Source organism: Protopterus annectens, chromosome 8.part1, assembly GCF_019279795.1.
Source record: "Protopterus annectens isolate FY-2018-M chromosome 8.part1, PAN1.0, whole genome shotgun sequence".
NCBI lineage: Eukaryota > Metazoa > Chordata > Ceratodontiformes > Protopteridae > Protopterus > Protopterus annectens.
Window position 1 is genome coordinate 356,398,660 of NC_056742.1, and position 23,317 is coordinate 356,421,976.

At 41.7% G+C, this 23,317-nt stretch overlaps 1 protein-coding gene across 1 annotated transcript in view; it reads right to left on the reverse strand.

Annotated features, from left to right (window-relative positions):
- WDR59 (WD repeat domain 59) overlaps window positions 1–23,317 on the reverse strand; it is a 1,485,413-nt gene that overhangs the window by 1,206,993 nt on the left and 255,103 nt on the right. The window contains exon 6 of the mRNA XM_044081604.1: window positions 1,046–1,162. Coding sequence (XP_043937539.1) covers window positions 1,046–1,162 — 117 coding nt within the window. The remainder of the gene's footprint in view (window positions 1–1,045; window positions 1,163–23,317) is intronic.

The following is a 23,317-nucleotide window of genomic DNA, read 5'->3' on the forward strand; positions in this document are numbered from 1 at the left end:
GACCCACTTAAAGGTAAAGAAGATTAACATCTACTTAAACCTTTGCACTTGATCTTTTAATGTACCTGCTTTTGGAAAATATCTTGAAAGTTCAAACTGCTTCCAGAAAATAAGTCATCGCCAGGTGAAGAAATGAAGGATAGGAATGCTGGTCAGCTACATTGGTGACCATGCCCTGAAGTCTTCTTCACATGAAACAAATAGGTAAAATGGATGACGTCTTCTGGAAGGAGAAGTGGGTTATGTGGATTACTATAATAATCTTAAACGGATGCAGTGCTACAGTGAAACCGTTAGATAACTTGCACTGGCTTGGCAAACACAGAAGTCTTTGCCCTGGCATCCTCTTGATCTACCCTGTAAGTATCCTTCTAGGAACTGGCTGGAGTCAAGTATAAATGATAAAAGCAGCAAGTGGACAGTTGACAAGGGCAAAAGGCATGCTCTATAACTTTTTTTTTTTTACATTATGAAGGAGAATTGAAAAATAATAAATAACTCCTCTTCGACAGTCTTCTTCTGGAACATCTTTTTTGTTGCAGGCTTTTAAGTACACAGTATTCTCATTCATATGCTCAAACAGTAAATTTCATTTCATGTTAGAACAAGCTATTATAATTTGCCTTTACATTGCTTACTGGATATTCACATTATATTGGTTTCAAGTCTTGTTTTTAAGATGTACAAAATTCAAAAAAATTGAAAATTTAAATATTCCTTTTTTGTAAACTTCATCAATTGCTAGTGTTTCATATGTATGTTTTGGACTGTAACTTATAACTTGTATATGAGGTAGATTTGCAATAGTTTTACAAATATAAATCCAACGGTTTAAAATTACTTTACACAACTTCAGGATGAAAAAATAAAACAGGTGATAGTGATGATGTAACTAAGGGATATAACTACTACAGTGCTTATCACACCTCTAAGTTGTATTCCCATACTTCAAACCTTAAGCAGAACTAGAGTTTTGTATATATGTATATATATATATATATATATATATATATATATATATATATGTACCTGTTTTACTGCTTACCCGCACAGAGTTGTCCTGGCTAGATGTTGCTAGAATGTTTTCATTGTCTGGGTGCCAATCCAATCCATGTATCTTTGATAAGTGTGCTGCTACATATTCTACAGCAGTATTGGGTCGCTAAAAGAATGAAGCAAGGAACACAATATCATTAGACATTAATCAGTACTCTAAATAACCTCTTAAATATGCTTTCATACTCAAATTCACCTCACATTCACCTGTCCATAAAATGGCATACAATGCAGCTTAGTTGTTTAGGACCTAATTAAAGACAAATATGTGTGCTTGTTTTTTTTTTTTTGTAGCAGATACATACAGCAGTGAAACACTCAGCTGAATGGAATACAGACTCACCAAAAAGTACAGTTTTGTACCTACCATAAATGTAGATGTTCGAGGATCTCCATTGCTGCAGTCCTTACATATGGGTAGTCCGCTGTCCGCAATCGGCCCGAATACCAAAGGGCTAGAACTGGCGTCGGTCATCGGCGCCCGAGACTGACGTCAGTACGTGCCAGTACAAATGCGCATGACCGACGCCATATCCTCAGTCTTTCTTGCCTCAGACGCCGGAATGCAAAAAACACCACCCAAAACCCAACCTAAAAAAAAAAAGGGGGAAGGAGGGAGGGAAAATTGGACTGCAGCAATGGAGATCCTCGAACATCTACATTTATGGTAGGTACAAAACTGTACTATGTTCTTCGTCTCCCATTGCTGCAGTCCTTACATATGGGTAGAATCCCAGAGCAACGGGAAAAAAGGGAGGCTGGCCAACTAAATAGCATTAGGAGCTGCTAACATGTCCTGTAAGATTGCAGTGGCAAACCCAGCCCTAGACCTAGAATAAAGAGGTAAATGATAATGCTTTGTAAAGGTATGTACAGAACTCTAAGTAGCTGCCTCTAGAATGTCTTTAGTAGCTACCCCTCTCAAAAAAGCAGTAGAGGTGGCCGTAGCCCTAGCAGAATGAGGCCTGATCCCAACTGGAACATCCTTTCCATGATGAGAGTAACAAAAAGCAATACAATGGCCAATCCACTTGGAAATAGTTTGTTTCGAGACAGCTTTCCCTTGTGAAATCAAAGCAAAAGAAACAAATAATTGTTGAGATCTTCTGAACTCTTTGGTTCTGCTCAAATAATACCTTAACTGCCTATGTACATCCAAAGAATGCAAAACTTTTTCCCCTTTATTTTGGGGGTTAGCATAAAAAGTAGGCAAATGTATAGATTGGTTCAATGCCACATTAGAAATCACTTTAGGCATAAAAGTAGGATTAGTACGTAAGGAAACTCTGTCCTTGTGAAAAGGTTCCACTGCCATGAGGGCCTGTAATTCAGATACCCTTCTAGCAGAAGTAACAGCCAACAAAAAAGCAGTCTTCCAAGACAACAACTTCAATTCAGCTGTAGCTGCAGGTTCAAAAGGAGGCAGAGTCAGCTTTTCCAAAACAAAATTAAGATCCCAGGCAGGAGTAGGAGCTCTTCAGGGGTCTTATATTCTTTGCCCCTCTAAGAAACTGTTTAACCAATGGATGTGAAAACAAAGGAGGGTCACAATCATAGTGAGCAGAAATAGCTGCAGCATGCACTTTTACAGAAGAGAAGGACAAACCCTTGTCCAATAAAACAGTCAAATATTGCAATGTACAACTCAAATTAGGCAATTTGACATCAAAGCCTGCAGCTGAACTCCAAAGAAAAAATCTCTTCCATTTATCAGCATAAACCTTTCGAGTATTAGGTCGCCTAGCTTCCAAAATAACATCCAAAACTTGGTGAGGGAGCTGAAGGCCCTCCTTCTTTAAAACAGAATGCGCCAGGCTGTCAGGTGTAGGGATTGCACCCTGACATTGAGAAAATGATTGTTTTCCTGAGACAATAAGTGAGGAATCTGTGGTAATGGCCAAGGTGTCCCATGAATTAAGCTCCTCAACAGAGGGTACCAATGCTGACGAGGCCAATCCGGTGCTATAAGGATCATGCAAGGTTTGTCCCTCCTGACTTTCAACAGTACCTTTGGAAGAAGAGGCAAAGGAGGAAAAGCATACACGTGAAGGTTGCTCCAAGTGAAGGATAGTGCATCTATTTTCCAGGCTTTTGGATGAAACAGCCTTGTGCAAAACAGTGGCAGTTGGAAATTCAGAGGAGAAGCGAACAGATCTATGTCTGGAGTTCCCCAAGCCATGGTCAACTGAATAAATACCTGAGGGTCCAACTTCCATTCGTGAGGATCCACAATCTGTCTGCTCAGAACATCTGCTAAAGAATTTTGTGCTCCTGGCAGAAACTGTGCTCGAAGAGTGATGTGCAGATTTAAAGCAGTTTCCCATAACAGCATTGCTTGTCTGCAAAGAGGGTAAGAATGAGTTCCCCCCTGCTTGTTGATGTACCACATGACAGTTGTGTTGTCTGTTCGAATCAACCCCAGTCCTGGTTGAAGTAGGCCCTTGAATCCTTCCAAAGCAAATTGAACTGCCAGCATCTCTTTCATGTTGATATGCAAGTGAAGTAGCTCTGGGGGCCAAAGGTCTTGAATCCATTTTCCTTTGAAATGAGCTCCCCCGGCTGACTCCGAGGCGTCTGTCGTTAATATCTGACTTGCCTCTGGTTGGGTCACAGAGAGTCCCTTGTTTAGGTGACATTCCTGAGCCCACCACACAAATTCTTTCTGAATGCAAGGTAGAATCCGAATGACAGTGTCCAAATCGTGGCTGTGTTGAGTCCAAACGCTTTTGAGATACCATTGTAGCTTCCTCATATGCAGTTTGGCATTGGGAAGTACTAGAATGCAAGATGCCATGAACCCCAAGGCTTGAAGGACTGTCCTTGCAGTCAGCCTGGACATTACTGACAACTGTTGGAAGTATAGGTGAAGATTCCTTTGTTTGTCCGGGGTAAGAAGTGCCATCTGAGCAGCTGTATTCAGTCTTACACCCAGAAAACACATCTCTTATGAGGGTACTAGACTGGACTTTATTTCGTTCACAGAATACCCTAGGCATCTTAAAACTGTCATTACATACTGCAGATGTTGAAGAAGTTCGTGCTTGCCTTGAGCCAGAATCAAACAGTCGTCCAGATAAGGATAAATTTGAATTCCTTTTAGTCTGAGAAAAGCTATTACTGGAGCCAGGACTTTCGTGAATACCCTGGGCGCAGTAGACAAGCCAAAGGGCAAAGGGCAATGCAGAGAACTGATAATGCAAATTCCCATTCCGAAATCTCAGGAATTTCCTGCAACTGGGCCTGATAGGAATGTGAAGATAGGCCTCTTTGAGATCCAGAGTCACCATCCAGTGATCTTTGCCCAGCATAGGTAACAGCTGTTGCAGTGTTAACATCTTGAATTTTGGAATTTCCAGAAAGGTGTTTAGAATGGACAAATCCAGAATTGGTCTCCAAGTATTTCCTTTCTTTGGCACTAAGAAAAGACGGGAATAAAACCTTGTGCCTCTTTCTGCAGAAGGTACTTCCTGTATTGCTCCCAACTGAAGCAGAGAAGAAATTTGTGCCTGTGCTTCCAGTCTTTGCTGATGAGGCACATCCGGCATACCTTTGAAAGGAGGGAATGTGTGAAAATAAAATTTGTAGCCTCGATTTATTATGTCCAATACCCATTTGTCTTGGGTAACCAAATGCCAATTCCTTTTGAAAAGTCCCAGTTTTCCTCCTAGAGGAGCTGCCAGCAAGGCAGAGTCTGGCAGCTGAAGACACAGGTCATTGGGTCTGCTTTCGAAAGGACTGACCCCTGCCCTCCCCAGCAGAAGGGGTAGAAGAACTCAAAGTCCTAGAAGTAACAGGGCCCTGAGAGGAAGCCCTACCTCTACCTCGCCTCGACCTGCCCCTAGATTGATAATCCGAAGAGGGCAAAGACCATCCCTTAGCAGGCCAATTCCTACTGAACTTAGGGGGCTGAACCTGTAAAAAGTCCTTAACTGTCTGCATAGACTTAGCTTTTTCCTCCATTTTTTTCAAAACTGATTCTCCTGGAGGGCCAAAAAGAACATCAGATTGCAGAGGAGCATCCATAATTCGAGCCTTAACATGCTCTGACAAGGTCTGATCTTTAAGCCAGGCATGCCTGCGAACAACTGAACTAGTAGCAGCCACCCTGGAAGAAGCCTGTAAAGCATCAAAACCACACTGCAAAGAATGCTTACCAACTTGGTCTGAAGCATGCACTAAATCCTGAAGCTCCTTACATTCAATACCTTCAGCTAAAGCATCTACTTTACATTTCAATTGGCCCAGCAAATAATTTTGATACCTGAGCATATAAAACTGACAATTTAAAGCTCTCATAGCCAAAGTAGAAGAGGTATACAGTTTTTACCCCACCTATCCAGGGCCCTAGCATCCTTGTCCAGAGGAACTGGATTCTTAACCACAGAAGCCCTAACACCTTTGGGGCCTTGAGTAATAGTTTCTGGATCAGCCCTAGGACTCTTATATAAGTACTTGTGAGCTTCCGAACCCTGTAGTATCTATCTGGTTTAACCGGGCAGGAGGCAGAGAATCTGGGTTAAGGGCAGCCTCAGAAAATACATCCTGAACAACATCCAGTACAGGGGAATAGCCAAGGGCCTATGCTGAGGCAAAACAAGAATTCTCTTAGCCTTTACGAGAATCAGAATAATCCTGGCCTTCCCATTTGAAATGTTCCCTCATGGAATGCAAAGTCTCAGAGAAAGAAAAATCTTCTGAGGGGACGAGAGGAGTAGTGTCCTCAGCCTCCGAATCAGAATAGGGAGGGAAATCCTGAAGTTCTTCCACAGAGGAATCTGACTCATTGGAAGACTGAACCAAACCCTGCAACTCTGTCTCTACCCTGGGCCTCTTCTCAGGGGGGGCATAGAACCCCTAATTAAAGTAATCAAATCTTCAGCCATCTTTAACATGTGCTTCCTAGGAGCTGGACCCTGGGGACTAGCACCAGCAGGGGCAGACTTAGACTTAGAATGGCTTTTGCTTTGAGAAGGAGGAGGCCTAACTACCCTATGAGGGGAGGGAACCACCGACATCTGAGAAGCACCCTCAGCCTGGCCTAACACAGGAGAAGCCACTTCCTGTAGTAACAAAGGCTCCCCTTGAGACTCAGGTAAACTTTCAGAAGGAGCCGCTGAAGTAGTCGGTGGTTCTACAGAACCGGCGTCTGGAGTGGATGACTCATCCTGTTTGGACCGCAAAGACTTCTCTTTGCGTTTCTTAGAAGAACCAGGCGTCGGAGAATCCGACGGCATGTTGTAATTACAACGTTTACCAAACACAAGCCTAGCACAGTCCAACCGACGTTTAATAGTACGCTTGTTAAAAGTAGCACAAAAGTGTCAAACAAACAGCAGAGAACCAAACCAGGAAGTAAATGCACACACAGCCAGGAAATGGAACAGCTTGTTGTAAGTTCACCAAGGCAGATTCAGTAAATCCAGGTAGGCACCAAACGAATTCAAATAATTCCTTTATTCAGAACCACAGAATAATAACACACAAGCGCTTTCACTCAGAGGAATTCTGAGCTTTATCAAGTGACACCATGCTGTTGAATCAGGTGTCTTATATACCTTGAAAATCCTAGGTTAATTAGAAAGCACTACCAATTAACATTTTAAAGAGACTGTGCACTATTCCACATGCTTAAAAATTCCTTTAAAACAAAATATATAAAAAAATATAATAGATTGCTTAAAATAATGCATTAATGCATCTGTCACTACTAAAAATGCTAATAGCTTAAAAATAAACAAAACATTGTGCACTGTTACCATAGTGTTTAACTTTGTAATAAAATTTGCTTTGTGCAAAAAGTTGCACTTCTTTTGAAAATTGGGATAAGATGGAGTGACTTGACATACCAACTGTTGTTCGTGTAAGTATAATATAAGGCTAATGCCTAGTATAGGTATGACAATATTTTCCTTTTCTTGGTCTTGTTGACAACCCTGCTGGAAAAAGAACACTATATCTTAACCAAGTTAAACTATGCTGTACAATAGGTCTTTCCTTAACATAGACTTTGTATACAAACACACAAAAGTGACACCCAACAACGTCGTGCTCAGGCCCTAAACAAGGAATACAGAGTGAATGGTAATCCCTATGAGGAATCTGCTTCCCACAAGAAATACAGTTATTAACTTTTTCTGACATCCGTCAATACTGAGGCAAGAAAAAGACAAAAGTGTCCCCAACGGGGTACTTAGCCCAACTTGGTCTCCGGTCTGAAACTCGAAAACCGACAATTCCAGAACGCCGAACGGCACTTGCAAACGCTGCTTCTGCTTAGGACCACGCGGCAAGAAAGACTGAGGATATGGCGTCGGTCATGCGCATTTGTACTGGCACGTACTGACGTCAGTCTCGGGCGCCGATGACCGACGCCAGTTCTAGCCCTTTGGTATTCGGGCCGATTGTGGACAGCGGACTACCCATATGTAAGGACTGCAGCAATGGGAGACGAAGAACATTTACTACTACAGCCAGCTAGTCAAATCAAAACAATTTCTCTCAAAACAGAGTAGTGCAAAGGTTAACAACCAGGCAACATTTCTCATTAAACATGGAAAGCATTGACTAAAGTGTTATGCTCATTACTGGAATTTCATTTGAAGCACATTAAAATTGTTTAGCATAGAAATATTAGTTGTATCTATACGCAATTAGTTGTAACACATACCCAGTTAGTGGCTTCAATGTCAAAAGCTGCTTTCTTTTCAGACAAAATACACTGATGAAGGCAAGTCACCTGGTGATGTAAAGCTTGACTCTAGATGAATGTCACTAGTGAAGTGACACTTTGACCCCATATGCAAAAAAAATGGGTAAAGGGGGTTGTGGATGGATTGACTGACTGCTGCCTTCCAGGTTCTAACTGCCATTAGGTCAGCTGAAAGCCCTAGTTTGGTGTGCTGCTGGTTCCACTTTCTAAAGCCTGTAACTAGTCTTAAAACAGGCTTACTATTACCTTCCATCACTTTGGACAAATCAGCTAATAATACATCACCGAGCTCTAGATGGTCTCAGTCTTTGCTTGAACCACATAGGTTCATAGGTGTTTACTAGGCTAACGACCACAAGGGCCATTTTAAGCCTAGCCACGCATCCCAAATCTCTGACGAGTTCTGATAAGTGTAAGCATGGACCTGGGAGATTAACCATTTCCAGGTTACCTGTTTGCATTAGAGACATAGGTGCCAAACCAGGGATGAATTTCCAGTTACCCATCCACTCATCCAAGTTACACTTGAATTGGATTAGGGAGGAACTCTGCTTCACATGGATGGGGAACCTGTTCCATAGACGGGGTAGTCTCTGGAATACATAGCTATCTCTCCAGCAGGTCCTATTTATATCACAGACGAGGTTCAAGTCTTTAGAACGGGTAATTCTGTAACTGTTTGTTTTGTGAATATGAAGGAGGTCTATCAGAGTGGGGTCAGACAATTTCCCTGTATGCCAGGCATAGATCGCCCCTCAAAAGCCTGTAAGAGACAGAATACAGGGGGACAGAGCCTTGAGGCGATCTGCAGAGGACATATTACTTATGCCCTGTAGTTTTTTTAGTGAGGAACCTCTGCTGACGTTCCCAGTTGTTGGATATGCCTGGTTAGGTACATACCAAAGGTGGCATTGTACTCAATGACAGGTCTGATGAATGACAAATACAGTGGAACAATGACATCCTTGGACTTAGATGCCATATCTTTGTTTATAAGTTGTGCAACACAGAATGATTTCCTCACCACTGTAGACATGTGATGATGAAAGTCTAGATTACTATCTATGAGTGTCCCTGAATCCCTGACTACTGGATCAACTTTAAGGGGTGCGTTGTTAATATGACAATTACCAGGGATAGACGACTTCCCAAAGGATACTATTATGCATTTCTTGGCATTTAGTTTTAGTCCATTATTGTGACACATGAATTACAGATATGCTTTCACCATTAAAGCTGCATAAATTACAAGGGAGCAACCAGGTAATACACTGCACAGCTTCTGTTTTACAGTCAATGGATATATGTTATGTGTGATGTGATCTTGGAGCAGCTCTGGTGATGACTAGTTAGATTTCCTCACTGGTCAGCATTGTGCGTTTCACGCATACCTCTCAACTGTACAGATTTTTGCAGAATGTCGAAATTTTTGCCTCATATTTTTGGTCCGTTTTTCATAAAATTGTGTTTTTTTGGCAAATTAGTGGCAAATCACTAAAGATTGAATTTAGAAAATAATGACAGACAATTAGAGTTTCAGACTTCATACCCTTCAGAAAACTCATGCTAATATGAAACCTGTTATTCTGTCAACTTCCTAAGCTTGTAAGAGCAAGATTTAAAAACTGTCCCTATTTTTGGGCCTTTATCCCACTTTTTTTGATGACTTTGTCCAGATTTCTTGCTGTCAGAGGTTGAGAGGTTGAGAGCTATGTGTGGGGTGTGCCCCAGGGTAACACACTGAGGAATTACAACTTAGTGTTAAATTGTTGGCACTCGTTGCCTTTGGTTATTACCAGCATTACTTCAGTCACTTGGATTTATGACTACAATATGTAGAAAATCACTAAGGAATTTCACCAGACATGTCTAACACTGAAATGGAGGACAGAATGCAAGCGACGCTATTACTAAGTAATATCAAATAACTTGCAATTCTTTAGGATTGTGCCGGATAAAGTTGGAGTGCAGCTAGATCCACCTAGCAGTACTTGCAACACCCAAGATCCTGACTTTATAACAATTATTTATGATGCAACTCTGCTAATATACAGGCTTTGGTTCTTGTTTCTACTGCAGCCTTTTAGTCTTTGCCCAAATGCAAATGATTATGAGCAGTGAAGGAGCTTTTAAATAATTCTCACCAAGCTAAAGCAACATCTGAAACAGCATATATATTGTAAGCCACAGCTAACTGCTATATATCTGAATATCTGACTCCTATCTTTCTAAATACGTTAATTACTTTTATTTCATTAACCTTGGTCATGTGTGTATTTCATATATATATATATATATATATATATATATATATATATATATATATATATATATATATATATATATCTACACACACACACACACACACACACACTTGTATGTGTATTCACTTTACAACACTGAAAGCCCACAACATTGAAATTCAAAACATTGAGACCAAAATCTTGAAAACCCAAAACATTGAATCCCATAACAGAACAAACGGCAAACATACCATTCCGTGCTTCATGACTGCCTGTTTAAATTGTAAAAAAAAAACTATCCTCAACCTTTTCTTAGAAGCACTACTTCACTGTTAAAACATTACACATTACTGTATATCTGTCCAATACTGCGGTGGTGGTGGTGCTGCAGTAGCGTTGAACCTCACAGTAAGACGTTGCCCTGTTGGATTCTCAGCGAGAGCGTCTTCTGTGTGGAGACATGCATGAATGGGCGTACCTTCGTTGAAGGTTGTGCGTCAGGGCTGGCAACTTGGCACATAAAAATCTACTGCCAATCATTAGCGGACCGGAGTTCCGCTGTGGCGACCCCTAACCGGGAAAGGCCGAAAGATACAACAACTTACCGTAGTTTTATAAATAACCTCAGTCATGTTCCCTTCTTACTTGCTATACTACAACCTAACACATCAGTGTAGTGTAGTATGATCTCAGAGTTGATATATTTAAGTAGCAGGAGGTATGGGGGTACCCCCACATGAGGAGACTGATATGTGGCTCTCAGGGTGGAACCTAAGGACCTTTGTTAAGTGATGGCCTTTCTGTCTAAAAATGAAAAGCCAGACAGCTGGAATCATTAATGGAAGAGCTCCTAGATTTGAAATAAGGGAAACTTCTACACTATGAAGCTGCTCTGTAAAATATATGTAATTTAATGCAAGATCTAATTTAAGAAAAGTCTCCTGCTTATTTTGCTGGAACTACAAGCTTAAATGAAAAGTTATATTTCAAGCTTTGTGAGAGACAAATGTCTAAGACCTACCACATATTACAATAATTTATCAAGAAAGGACCATTTTTTTAAATGAATTCTCCCTTAATCCTAAAGGGTAATTTTCCCTCTCAACATCACGGTTTCCCCCCATGTGCTTTTTGTCCTCGTGTCTCCTGATCAAGGGTGGAGTGCTATCTAAAGGAGGGCAATTATCCAGACAGCAATGCAAGAGCACATCTTGCCACATCTGGCTTACCACACCAAGAATTGCGTCCCATGGGTGACGTTACCTATCTAACCTGGCTATCACCAAATACACTCCACTTCATACCTCTCAACCTCCTAGTGCAAGAAATCTGGATACAGCCTGACAAAATGGGGGAACAGATTTTAAATGTTGCTCTTATAAACTTAGAAAGTTGCTAAAGCAGCAGGTTTTGTATTAACACACATTTTCTGAAGGATTTGAAGTCAAACTCAAATGTATGTCATTAACTTTATTTGCCAGAAAAAACACAACTTTTATGAGAAACAAACCAAAAATATGAGGCGAATATCTGGACAGTTGAGCGGTATGCTCCACTTCACTAGCTGCAACAAAAGTCTGGCTCCTCTCCCAGACTGGGACTTGAAGGCACCCCTTCTATTTAGCCCCAGCAGGCAGGTGTTCCCTCCATTGCCAACAACCAGCATCATTCTGATCATATGTTATGGAGAATTTTTTCCCTGTCCTAATTCCATCCTAACGTTTCTCCTGATGGTGAAGAATGCACAATATCTAATGCCCACTCCCTGAAACAACCAACCAGCCAACCAGCCAACCAACCAACCAACCAACCAACCAACCAACCAACCAACCAACCAACCAACCAACCAGACAACCAACCAACCAAACAACCAACCAAACAAACAACCAACCAAACAAACAACCAACCAAACAAACAACCAACCAAACAAACAACCAAACAAACAAACAACCAAACAAACAAACAAACAACCAAACAAACAAACAACCAAACAAACAAACAACCAAACAAACAACCAAACCAAACAAACAAACAACCAACCAAACAAACAAATCAACAAACAACCAACCAAACAAACACACCACTATGACAATTGCTGTCACTGGCTTGGGATTCCAAGACTATTTTCCCTAGACAACAACTTTCATGCAAAACTCTGCTTGCTCAGGACTATTACCAGACCGAGAACCACCTCTTCCACTCTCTGGAATCATCAAGCCTATCCTACCACTCATTCCCATCCCCCATACTCGGCTTTTCTAGTACCTAAGCTGCTACTCAGTTCTGCATCATTCCATGACATAATCTGTCTCTACTTTGGGTAAACTATAGATTTGAAGATGACTCAAAGTTTCATAGGTTCTTACTAAGCAGGCAGTCTGGGAAGCCATGCAACCCAGAAAGTTTAATAGATGGAATTTGCCACCCTATTCAATGAGGGCCTTACTGTTTACCCCATATTCAAATTTATAGGCATCCATCTTATCAACAAGGCAAAACTTGAAGGATGCTAATGTGCCACTCCTTTTGACATGCAAGGGAAACTGGTTCCATAGATACAGGATTATTTTTGAGTGAGAAACCTCTCTCTCCAAAAGGTCTTGTTTATGTTGCAATGAAGGTCAAGGTCTTTGGAGTGAATATGTCCAGTATTAATGGTATTGCTGAGGTGGAGTAGGACAGGCTCTTTCATAGCATGAAAGGTAAGGCAGACATCACCATGTTGGAACTGGTATAAGACAGACAAGAAGTGGGAGGGTTTTCAGTTTCTCCAGGTAGTAAGGGAAGCTTAGTCCTCTGACTTTTTATTTTATAAAACACTACACTGCTTCTAGTTGGACAAAGCTGTGTGGAAGCACACATTCCAAATGGTGCACTGTAATCTGGAACTTGACTGGTGAAGAAAAACTACAGGAAGATTACAACATCCTTGGACCAGGAGGATGCACCTTTGGTAACTGACTGGGCAATGTAGAAACATTACTTAACTACAACTGATGCATGCTGATCAAAGCATACATAATTGCTGACAAAGTATCATGATTTCTAATTACAGTGTCAGTCTTAAGAAGGTTCACTTTATGTAGTAATCAGTAAAGATAGACTTGTTTCACAAAGGTCACTACACTTTATTTTTTGGTAGAAAGCTCAAGACCACAGTGGGTAGACCACAGTGGCAATGTAAAGTGCTGGTTCTGGCAATCCCATCTTGAAGGATATGAGTGTCATTTGGGGGGGGGGGGGTCAATAGTACTACCCAGTTTACAGGCAACAGGAAATGTTGTTAGCCATAAACATTTCACATCTGCTTTCACATCACAGATGTAGGTGCCAAAGAACAAGAGACCTAGGACAGAACTCTGTGGGAAACTACCAGTGACATGACTTTTAGATGAAAATGCATCACCAAATCCTACTGTATAAGCACTCAAACAGCCAATTTATCACCCAATGGGTAAAATAAAGGTTATGTTTACACTACTGACATTTTTGATAATGTCAGCATATAGAATCATATCAAAAGCTTTAGCGAGGTCCAGACAGGCAATATGGACAGAGTGGCTTTTTTTCTCTAGGCATTCATTACATTTTCGCAGAAGCAACTAGATTAAGGAGACCAGATTTACCCTTCATAAATCCAAATTGATCAGCTTCAAGTGTTTGCAGGTCACCACTTCCATTCTTTACAAAGCTAATGAGGATATACACTCAACAATTTTACAGATGATGCTGGCAAATCTAATAGAAGACAGTTGCCAGCATCTGTGGTAATGACAAAGCCATCTAAATAAATAAAACAGCTGTTTAATCAAGCTACAATAACGATTACTAGCAGGCCTTCAATGCCCAACAACAACTTACCTGTCATTTTACTAAATACCTTCCCCTTTTCTGCATAATGTCTGGCAGCTCCCAAACATGTACATCTGCCTGTAGGGTGGGAGGCTGGTATAATGGTTAAGATGTTTACCTTATAGACACAAGGTACAGGGTTTGATTCTTACATGGGTTAACTGGCTAGACTTAAAATGGCCCATAAAGGTAGTTAGCTTAGTACTAATCTATAAACCTATGAACTCGTAAAGCAGTTAGCAATGCTCAAGTAAGTCAATCACTACTGGTTCAAAAAATCAGAATTACTTATGCGGAAATGTTTCTCACAGTAAGTTAACTGCTGACTGCATACTTGATCCTGCAAGTCTGAATAAAGCAGATATATTACAATTTTATCTAGACTTTTTCCATAACAATTTGTTCTTTAACATTTGAAAATCATTTTGCCAAATGAAAGGATTAACTCTCATATTATAAGAGCAGCACTTAAAAGTTTTACCCTTTTTCTTGATATATTTAAACAGGGACCTGTGCACTTTTAAAGGCTCTATTTTTAATTATTTTAGTTCAGTGAACAAAAACTGAACCAGTTCATCCACAGTCTAGGGCAAGTTTGACTTTAAAGAGGAATATGTGCATTTAGTAAACATTTTAAATCAAACAGTGAGATGCAATAAAAATTCAGCAAAACTAATGGCACACAACAAAGTAGTATTTATTTTTTTATTTATTTTTGTTTGTTCACTGGGGTAATGCGCTGATCAAAACTGACGACTTAGAGAGAGGCTGGGTTAAGTATTTAACAGGAAAAGCCTGGCATATGAGAAAATAGATAATACAGTAATAATAACAATAATAATAATAATAATAATAATAATAATACCCATTTGTTAATCAGATAGGCCCATTGGACACGGTCTCTTTTCATGGACAACCCAAAAGCAATGTCTGATCAAGTGATTTGTTGAAGATCACAGTGTAGGCAAATGAGGGCTGAAAGAATAGTACAGTTTTGTACCTACCATAAATGTAGATGTTCGAGTGCAGACACTGCTGCAGTCATTACACTTGGGTTATCCTGCAGTCAGGCAGTCCCACAGTCGGCCAGAGTTCCAAAGTCTTGGTCCGGCGTCGGTTACTGTCGCCTCCTCCCTGACATCAGTGCGACAGGGGTATATAATATGTAGCCGACGCCATTTTCTTCAGTTTTTCTTGCCCCAGATGTCAGGTGCCGCTAAATATGTAGGCAATTCCAATTGATAATAAAACATACATAAGAAAAGCAAAAAAAAAAAAAAAACAACTTACAGCTACCAGCAAATACTCCCCATAGGTAGTAAGGGTAAAAGACATAGGTACGTACCAGCCAATAAGAGGGGAAGGAGGGAGGGTAACCTGGACTGCAGCAGTGTCTACACTCGAACATCTACATTTATGGTAGGTACAAAACTGTACTATGTTCATCGTGTTACACTGCTGCAGTCATTACACTTGGGTAGAATCCCAAAGCTGAGGAAGGGTGGGTGGTCCTATAAGGCATTAGGGGTGGCTATAAGGCCCTGCAGCACTGCAGTGGCGAAGCCAGCTCTGGATTTAGAGTATAGAGGCAGATGGTAATGCTTGGTGAAGGTGTGTACAGAACTCCAAGTTGCTGCTTCCAAAATATCCTTGGTAGGCACTCCCCTGAGGTAGGCAGTTGAAGTGGCTGTTGCCCTGGTGGAGTGAGATCTAATGCTGCTAGGTACCGGTTTTCCATGGTTTGTGTAGCAGAAACGTATACAATGTCCTACCATTTTGAAAATAGTCTGTTTTGAAATGGCTTTTCCCTGTGCTCCTGCAGCATATGCTACCAATAATTGCTCAGATTTTCTGAAAGCTTTGGTTTTGTCCATGTAGAAGCGTAACTGCCTGTGAATGTCCAAAGAGTACAGTAGTCTCTCCCCTTTATTCTGTGGTTTAGGATAAAAAGTTGGCAGGTGAATAGTTTGGTTTAGAGCCACACTGGATACCACCTTTGGCATAAAAGTAGGGCTAGTTTGTAAAGACACCCTGTCCTGGTGGAAAATGAGGAAAGGTTCCACTGCCATTAGAGCCTGTAATTCTGAAACTCTTCGTGCTGATGTTATTGCCAGGAGCAGAGCAGTTTTCCAAGAGATATCGTTTAATTCTGCTGTGTTGGCTGGCTTAAAAGGAGGTAAAGTTAGTTTCTCCAAAACAAAGTTGAGGTCCCAAGTTGGAGTAGGTGCTCTAGGGCGGTCTTATGTTTTTAGCCCCTGAGGTACTGTTTTAACACAGGATTAGAGAAAATTGGTGGATCCGTGTTGTAATGAGCAGAGATGGCAGAGGCGTAGATCTTGATGGATGAGAAGGAGAGTCCTTTGTCCAGCATCTCAGTTAAGTATTGTAATATCTGAGGAATGTTTGGGACAAGAGGGTCAAGGCTGTGAGCTTGGTTCCAGGCACAGAATCTCTTCCATTTATCCGAATAGGCTTTCCTGGTACTAAGCCTTCTGGCCTCCAGAATGACATCCATAACCGCTTTGGAGAGAGGCATTGCTTGCTTGACTAAGGAATCTTCCATGCAGCTAGGTTTAAGGTCTTTAGCTGGCTGTGTAGTATTTGTTTTTTGTGCTGAGTCAGCAGATGTGGGATTTGAGGCAAAATCCAGGGTGGTTCTTGTGCTAAGCTCCTTAAGATTGGGTACCAGTGCTGGCGTGGCCAGTCTGGTGCAATCAGGATCATCTTTGGCTCTTCCTGCCTGGCTTTTATGACTACCTTTGGCAGGAGAGGTAGTGGTGGGAAAGCGTATACTTGTAGGTTCTTCCAGCTGAATGAGAGGGCATCCACTTTCCATGCTTGTGGATGGTAACTCCTTGTGCAGAATTTTTCTGACTGGCAGTTTATTGGGGATGCAAACAGATCTATGTCCGGGCTCCACCATTTCTGTGTTATCATTCTGAATATTTGTGGATTCAACTCCCATTCGTGGGGATCCATGATGTTTCTGCTTGAGTCGTCTGCCAGTGTGTTTTTCTCTCTTGGCAGGAATTGCACTTGCAGATGAACTTGAAGGTTTATAGCTGTGTTCCATAAGGTCATAGCTTGTCTGCATAGGGGGAAGGAGTGAGTGCCCCCTTGCTATTTTATGTACCACATAACTAGGGTATTGTCTGTCTTTAGGAGTAGTTGTCCTGGATGCAGCAGGTCCTTGAAAGCTATAATTGCATTTTGTACAGCTAGCATCTCTTTTTGATTGATGTGAAGATGCCTTTGTTCTGCGGTCCACGTGCCCTGAATACATTTGCCTGCCATGTGTGCTCCCCAGGCGTAATCTGATGCATCTGTTGTCAGTGTTTGCCTGGCTGTGGGTTGTGTAAAAGGCTGTCCCTTGTTGAGGTGACAAGCTTGAGCCCACCATTGAAACTCCTGTTGAAGGCAAGGGATTAGTGGTATAACCGTTTCCAAACTTTGACAGGGTTGAGACCATACATTCTTTAGGTACCATTGTAGTTTCCTCATATGCAGTCTGACATATGGAATTAGTAGTATGCAGGATGCCATGTAACCCAAGGCCTGCAGAATTTTTCTTGCAGGGAGCTAGGTCTTTGTTGCTATCAATTGAAAGTATTGAGTCAGTTGTCCTTGTTTGTCTGGCATGAGATAAGCCATCTGGGCCATTGTGTTCAAGCTGGCACCCAGGAATATAATCTCTTGTGAGGGCACTAGTTTTGATTTCTTTTCGTTTACTGTGTACCCCAGGCAACTTAACTTTTTTACAAACGCCAGATGCTTTAGAAGAATGTCCTTGCTCTCTGCTTGAATCAGGCAGTCGTCCAGGTACGGATACATTTGAATTCCTTTCTGTCTGCAAAATGCAATTACTGGTGCCAGGCACTTTGTGAAGACTCTGGGCGCAGTAGATAGGCCAAAGGGCAGTGCAGAAAATTGGTAGTGCATTGAACCAGCTATGAATCCGTATCTTCTGCAATTTTGTCTGCTAGGGACATGCAGGTATGGCTCTTTGAGGTCCAAAGTCACAAGCCAAGCTTTTTTGCCCAGCATGGGAAGAAGCTGCTGTAATGTCAACATTTTGAATTTTGGAACATCCAGGTAAGTGTTTAGAGATGAAAGATCCGGAATGGGCCTCCAGGCTTTGTCCTTTCTGGGTACCAGAAAGAGTAGAGTAAAATCCTTGTCCTTGCTCCTGTAATGGTACCTTTTGAATAGCTCTCATATCCATGAGTGCTGTAATTTGTTTTTGAGCCTCTGCCCATTGATTTGGTGGCAGATTTGGCATTCCTTTTAACCTTGGCAGAGTGTGAAAGTGGAACCTGTAATCTTGAAATACAATGTTGAGAACCCATTTGTCTTTGGTGATCATTTGCCAATTGTGGTAGAAGAGTGCCAGTTTTCCTCCCAAGGGGGCTGCCAAGAAGGATTTGTTTGGCAGCCGTAGTGGGAAGTCATTGGGGCTGCTTTTTATATTTTTGTGGCCTGTCTTCCCCTTCTTTCTGGCCTGATGCAACCCATTGTCGAGGCCTGTAAGGACCTTGTGTTGGACCTCTACCTCTTGGACGTCTGTATCTTCCCCTTTGAGTTCTGTCTGTAATTGGAAAGGACCAATTCTTAGTTGACCAGTTTCTGCTAAATCTAGGAGGCTGAACCTGTAAGAAATCTTTCACCGTTTGCACAGAATTTGCCTTATCCTCCATTTTCTTTAATATCTCTTCTGCCTTAACTCCAAATAACACATCCTGCTGCAAAGGTGCATCCAATAATTTTGCTTTAACATGATCTGGTAACGTATGTTCTTTTAACCAAGCATGTCTTCTAATGACAGAGCCTGTAACTGCTGCTCTGCACGAGGCCTCTAGAGAATCAAAACCACATTGCAAAGTATGCTTTCCCACTTGTTTAGCTGCACGCAATAAATCCTGCATTTCTTTAAAATTAGGAGGATCTGATTCTGGAAGCATTTTTTGTTTTAACTGACACAGTAAAAATTGCTGATATTTTAGCATGTGAAACTGGCAATTTAAGGCTCTCATTGCTAAAGTTGCAGACGTATATGCTTTCTTTCCCCATCTGTCTAATGCTCTGGAATCTCTGTCAGAGGGAACTGGATTCTTGGCTGATGAGGCCTTAACTCCTTTGGGTCCCTGAGAAATAGTTTCAGGGTCAGCGACAGGGCTTTTATACAGAAATTTATGTGAGTCAGGGACTCTGTAGTATCTGTCAGGTTTAACATGGGCTGGAGGTAAGGAATCAGGATTTAAGCTGGATTCAGTAGACACATTATCCACAATATCCAACACTGGCGGAAGAGCAAGGGGTCTGTGTTGAGGTAATAAAAGAAAGTCTCTGAGCCTTTTCTTGGATTCTGAGTAATCCTGGCCTTCCCAGTGGAAATGCTCCCTCATAGTATGTAGGGTTTCCCCAAAGGAGTAGTCCTCAGGCGGTGAGGCTGATGGAATTGATTCCTCAGCATCAGAATCCTCATAAGGGGGTAAAGAGTATCCCAGGTCTGAGGAAGAATCAGAAGAGACGGACACCTTGTCAGATGAGTCATAGTCTGCATCCTGTCTAGGCCTTTTATCAGGAGGGGGATGGGACCCCCTGATCAGAGTAATTAGGTCTTCGGCCATTTTGAGCATTTGTTTCTTAGGTATGGAGGCCTGTCCTGGAGAATGCTGTATTTGTTTCTTTGACTTTAAAGGAAGCTTAAACTTAGCTGAGGGTTTAATGCTTAACTGAGTAGGTCTGAAGACACCCTCTGTAGCTGTGGGTTGCTCAGCTACTCTGGATCCCTCTGAAAGGTTAGTCTCGGTAGGCTGAAGAGCTTGTGCGTCTGAAGGTCCAGCCATTTCCACGTGGAAGTCAGAGGTGGCTTGTGGTTCTGCAGAAGCGGTCATCAGGGGCTGCGAAGGCGCCTCACTGAAAACCGGAGAACCAGTGACTGGCCTAGTAGAGGCATCGTCGTCAGTTTTGGGCCTCGGATGCCTATCCTTGTCTTTGCGCTTTTTGTGTATTCCGGTCGTCGGAAGTTCCAACGGCATGGTATAATTGAATTTTCTACCAAAATAATGTCGGGCAAAATCAAACAGACGTTTAATAGTGCGCTTGTTAAACCTAGCACAAAACCGACAACCAGTAACGTCGTGGTCAGGGCCTAGGCATGGGATACAATAGGAATGGAAATCCTTATGAGGTATTTGCTTCCCACAAGAAATACAGTTATTAACTTTTACTGACATTGGTCTGAGGCAAGAAAAAGTTTCCCCATCGGGGTACTTAGCTTTGTAGAAGACTTCGGTTCTGGATTCGGAATGAAAATCTCAGGAGACAGCCGACCGGCACTTGCAAACTGCTTTTGCTTCGGGCACGGCGTGGCAAGAAAGACTGGGAAAATGGCATCAGCTGCATCTTATATACCCCTGTCGCACTGACGTCAGGGAGGAGGCAACAGCAACCAACGCCGGACCAAGACTTTGGAACTCTGGCCGACTGCGGGAAAGCCTGACGGCAGGATAACCCAAGTGTAATGACTGCAGCAGTGTAACACGATGAACATCTAACCCTGTACCACAGGGATTACAGCTCACAGTCTTAACTTTCTGTGACAAGTGCCAGTTAATTATACATATTAACAAAAGCCATGAAATAATGTTTAGCTTGTGTGTAGAATAGTGTGTTCATAACAGTGTCAATCCATGTTAAAAAAACAAGTTAGGTAGAGTAGAGAGTTTGAGAGATAGCTGGGTTATGTAAGTCTTTATGAGGCAGATGTAGCTGACCTCTTTGAGAGTGTAGTTTTTTTTTTTTTTTTTTTTTTTTAAGTTGGTGTAAATTTGTGTAGGATAAGGGTTCTTTTAGTTTGTAGGATAAGGGCTCTTTTAGTTTTTTAGGAAGAGATTGCCAGGTGAGTATGTGAGATCAAGGTTGTGTTTATATATTTACATGTTAAAAATACAGAAAAGTTTGGTAATCAGAATTTACTGAATCACTTCAAAAGCAGTAGTCAATTGTTCACTTATAGCAAAAAAACCAGAAGTGATACAGGTGAGGTTAATTATTTAGAGGTGGAAGACAATGCACATAATTTGGTTTGACTATGGTATAAAAATTCGCTCTTATTCAAAAATGTTGAAAAGAAGACTGGCAAATGACTTGGATTGATGTGCATTTGATTCAGAAGGCACTTTTGATAGAAAGGGTGGACTGGTTCTTAAAGCCACCCTGTCTTTATGAAAAGCAATGTAAAGAGCTTTCAAAGAAAGAACCTAGAGAACAGATATCCTTTTAGCAGAAGTAATAGCAACTAACAATGCTGTTTTCCAGGACAGGAACATTAAGTAGCTTTTTGCTGAGAATTCAAAGAGTTATCGAGTTAAACCTTCGGAGGTGACAGATTTTCCACTGGAGGTCTGAGCAGGAAGTTGGCCATCAAAAAGGCCTAACATAATTTGGAAGTAGCCAAGCAAGAAGTATTGTCTCATGGACGAAAGTTTGATATGGCTGCCAACTGTACTCTGACTGTGGAAAAACTAGCATCTTCTTTAAAAAGAGAAGCTACTCTAGTACAGCTGAAATGGGGGCAGTGAAAGATTAGTGTCATTTTTCATGGCTGAAATTGAATTTTTTTTTTATTTGCTTTTGGAAATCCTCTTAGAAGAGTCTTTTTTTGTGAGGACAAAAGTATATCACAAACCAGGGAAGAAAGCCTGGGCTGTCTAGTTATTAATGGTACTGGAGAAACCATGCAGTTAGTTTGAGGACTGGGAGACTGGTATGTTTTTAATCTGGAGGGATGTGACAGAAGGTCTGGACTGGGGTCCAGTATCCAAGGAGGATAGCTAAGATTAGACCAAAGGAAGGGGAAACAGATCTGGTTAGACCAAAGGGGCAATGAGGATAACCTAGCTCTTCAACCGGCTGTCTTTCTGTAAGAATTTTGTAATCACAGGTACTGGGGATAGGCATAAAGAGAACAGAGGGCCAAATGTGGACCACAGCATCTCTTGGTGAATCCTCCTGAGGGGGGATTAGGGCAAAGTACTTGCTGCTTTTGTTGTTGTGGGGAAAAGCAAAAAGATTACAGCAAGGTTGGCCCCAATGACGGAAAATTTTCTTTGACACTGATTGATTCAGAGACCACTCATGAGGCATCTTAAAGGAGCTGCTGAGTTTGTCCGTTAGTACGCTGGATTTCCCTGCAATGTGCATTGCTACTAGAAAGCAGCTGGAGGAGAAGATCACCAGCTGCCACACTCTAATAGCTTCTCAGCAGAGGGGGTATGATTGAGTTCCTCATTTTTTGTTGGTGTACCAGATCACAGACATGTTGTCATTTTGGATTGTAATGGTCCCTAGAGGGAAAACCTCTCGAAATGCCTGCAATGCTACTATGACTGCTCTCATCTCCAGGACACTGATATGAGAACTGGCCTCTTGGAAGACCATGTGCCTTTGAGCGTCCTTACCAAGAAATGCCCCCCCACCCAGTTGGGAGGCATCCATGATCACCGTGGCCATTGGCGGAGGTGGAACGAAGGGGCAATCTATGTAAATGTCGTCTGGCTGTACTCACCAGTGAATATTATTTTTGCACACTGGAGTAAGTCTGACTGGAAAGGATAGGAGCTGTTGTAGAATAGACTGCTGAACATGTAGAATCCATTGATGAACACGCATACACTAACATGCTAATGGGACTAATACTATAGATCCTACCATGGAACCTATGGCCTGAAGGACACGTTTGTCAGGAGGAGCAGGATGAGAAAGAATTTGATGAACCTGAGACCTGATTGTGCATTTACGATGAGAAGGTATAGAAGCAACCTCACCTATTATGTTTAGATGAGCACCAGTGAACTCCACACTATGTACTGATAGCAGTTTGGATTTGGGAATATTGACTATACTGAAAATAATGCCACGTGATTGGCAAATTTGGAGCAAATAGCCCCTGGACTGCTCTAGGAGATGCATGGTTGGGGCAGTGAGAAGCCAGTCATCTAGGTATGGAAATACTTGGAATCCTTGCAGTCTCAGGTGAACCTGGTAAACACCCTGGGGGCTGTGATGAATCCAAAGGGCATGACTCTGCTCAACTTCTGAGAGACTTGCTTGGCTACAATCATCTGCATTAGAAGCTGAAGTTAAGTGAAACTTGCAGTAGTGTATTTTAGTCTTCTGTTAAGTACAAACTTGCAGTTTTAAAAGTACTGTATTTCAGTTTTTTGTTTCCTAATTGTGTGTTTCATTGAATAGTGTGCTGTCTCTCAGCAGTTAGTTCCCCACCCAATCTCCCTGTTCTTGTGTTGGTGGCTCTGAAATTGCTCACCCCTCCTGTAAGTCTATATTAGAACACTCCTCCTGGGTCCATTTCATTTGCTCACTTAACCGAGTACAGTGAGATCATATTCTGCGTCTAGTGTTCACTCTACTTAATACTGAGAGAAGATTTGAGAAA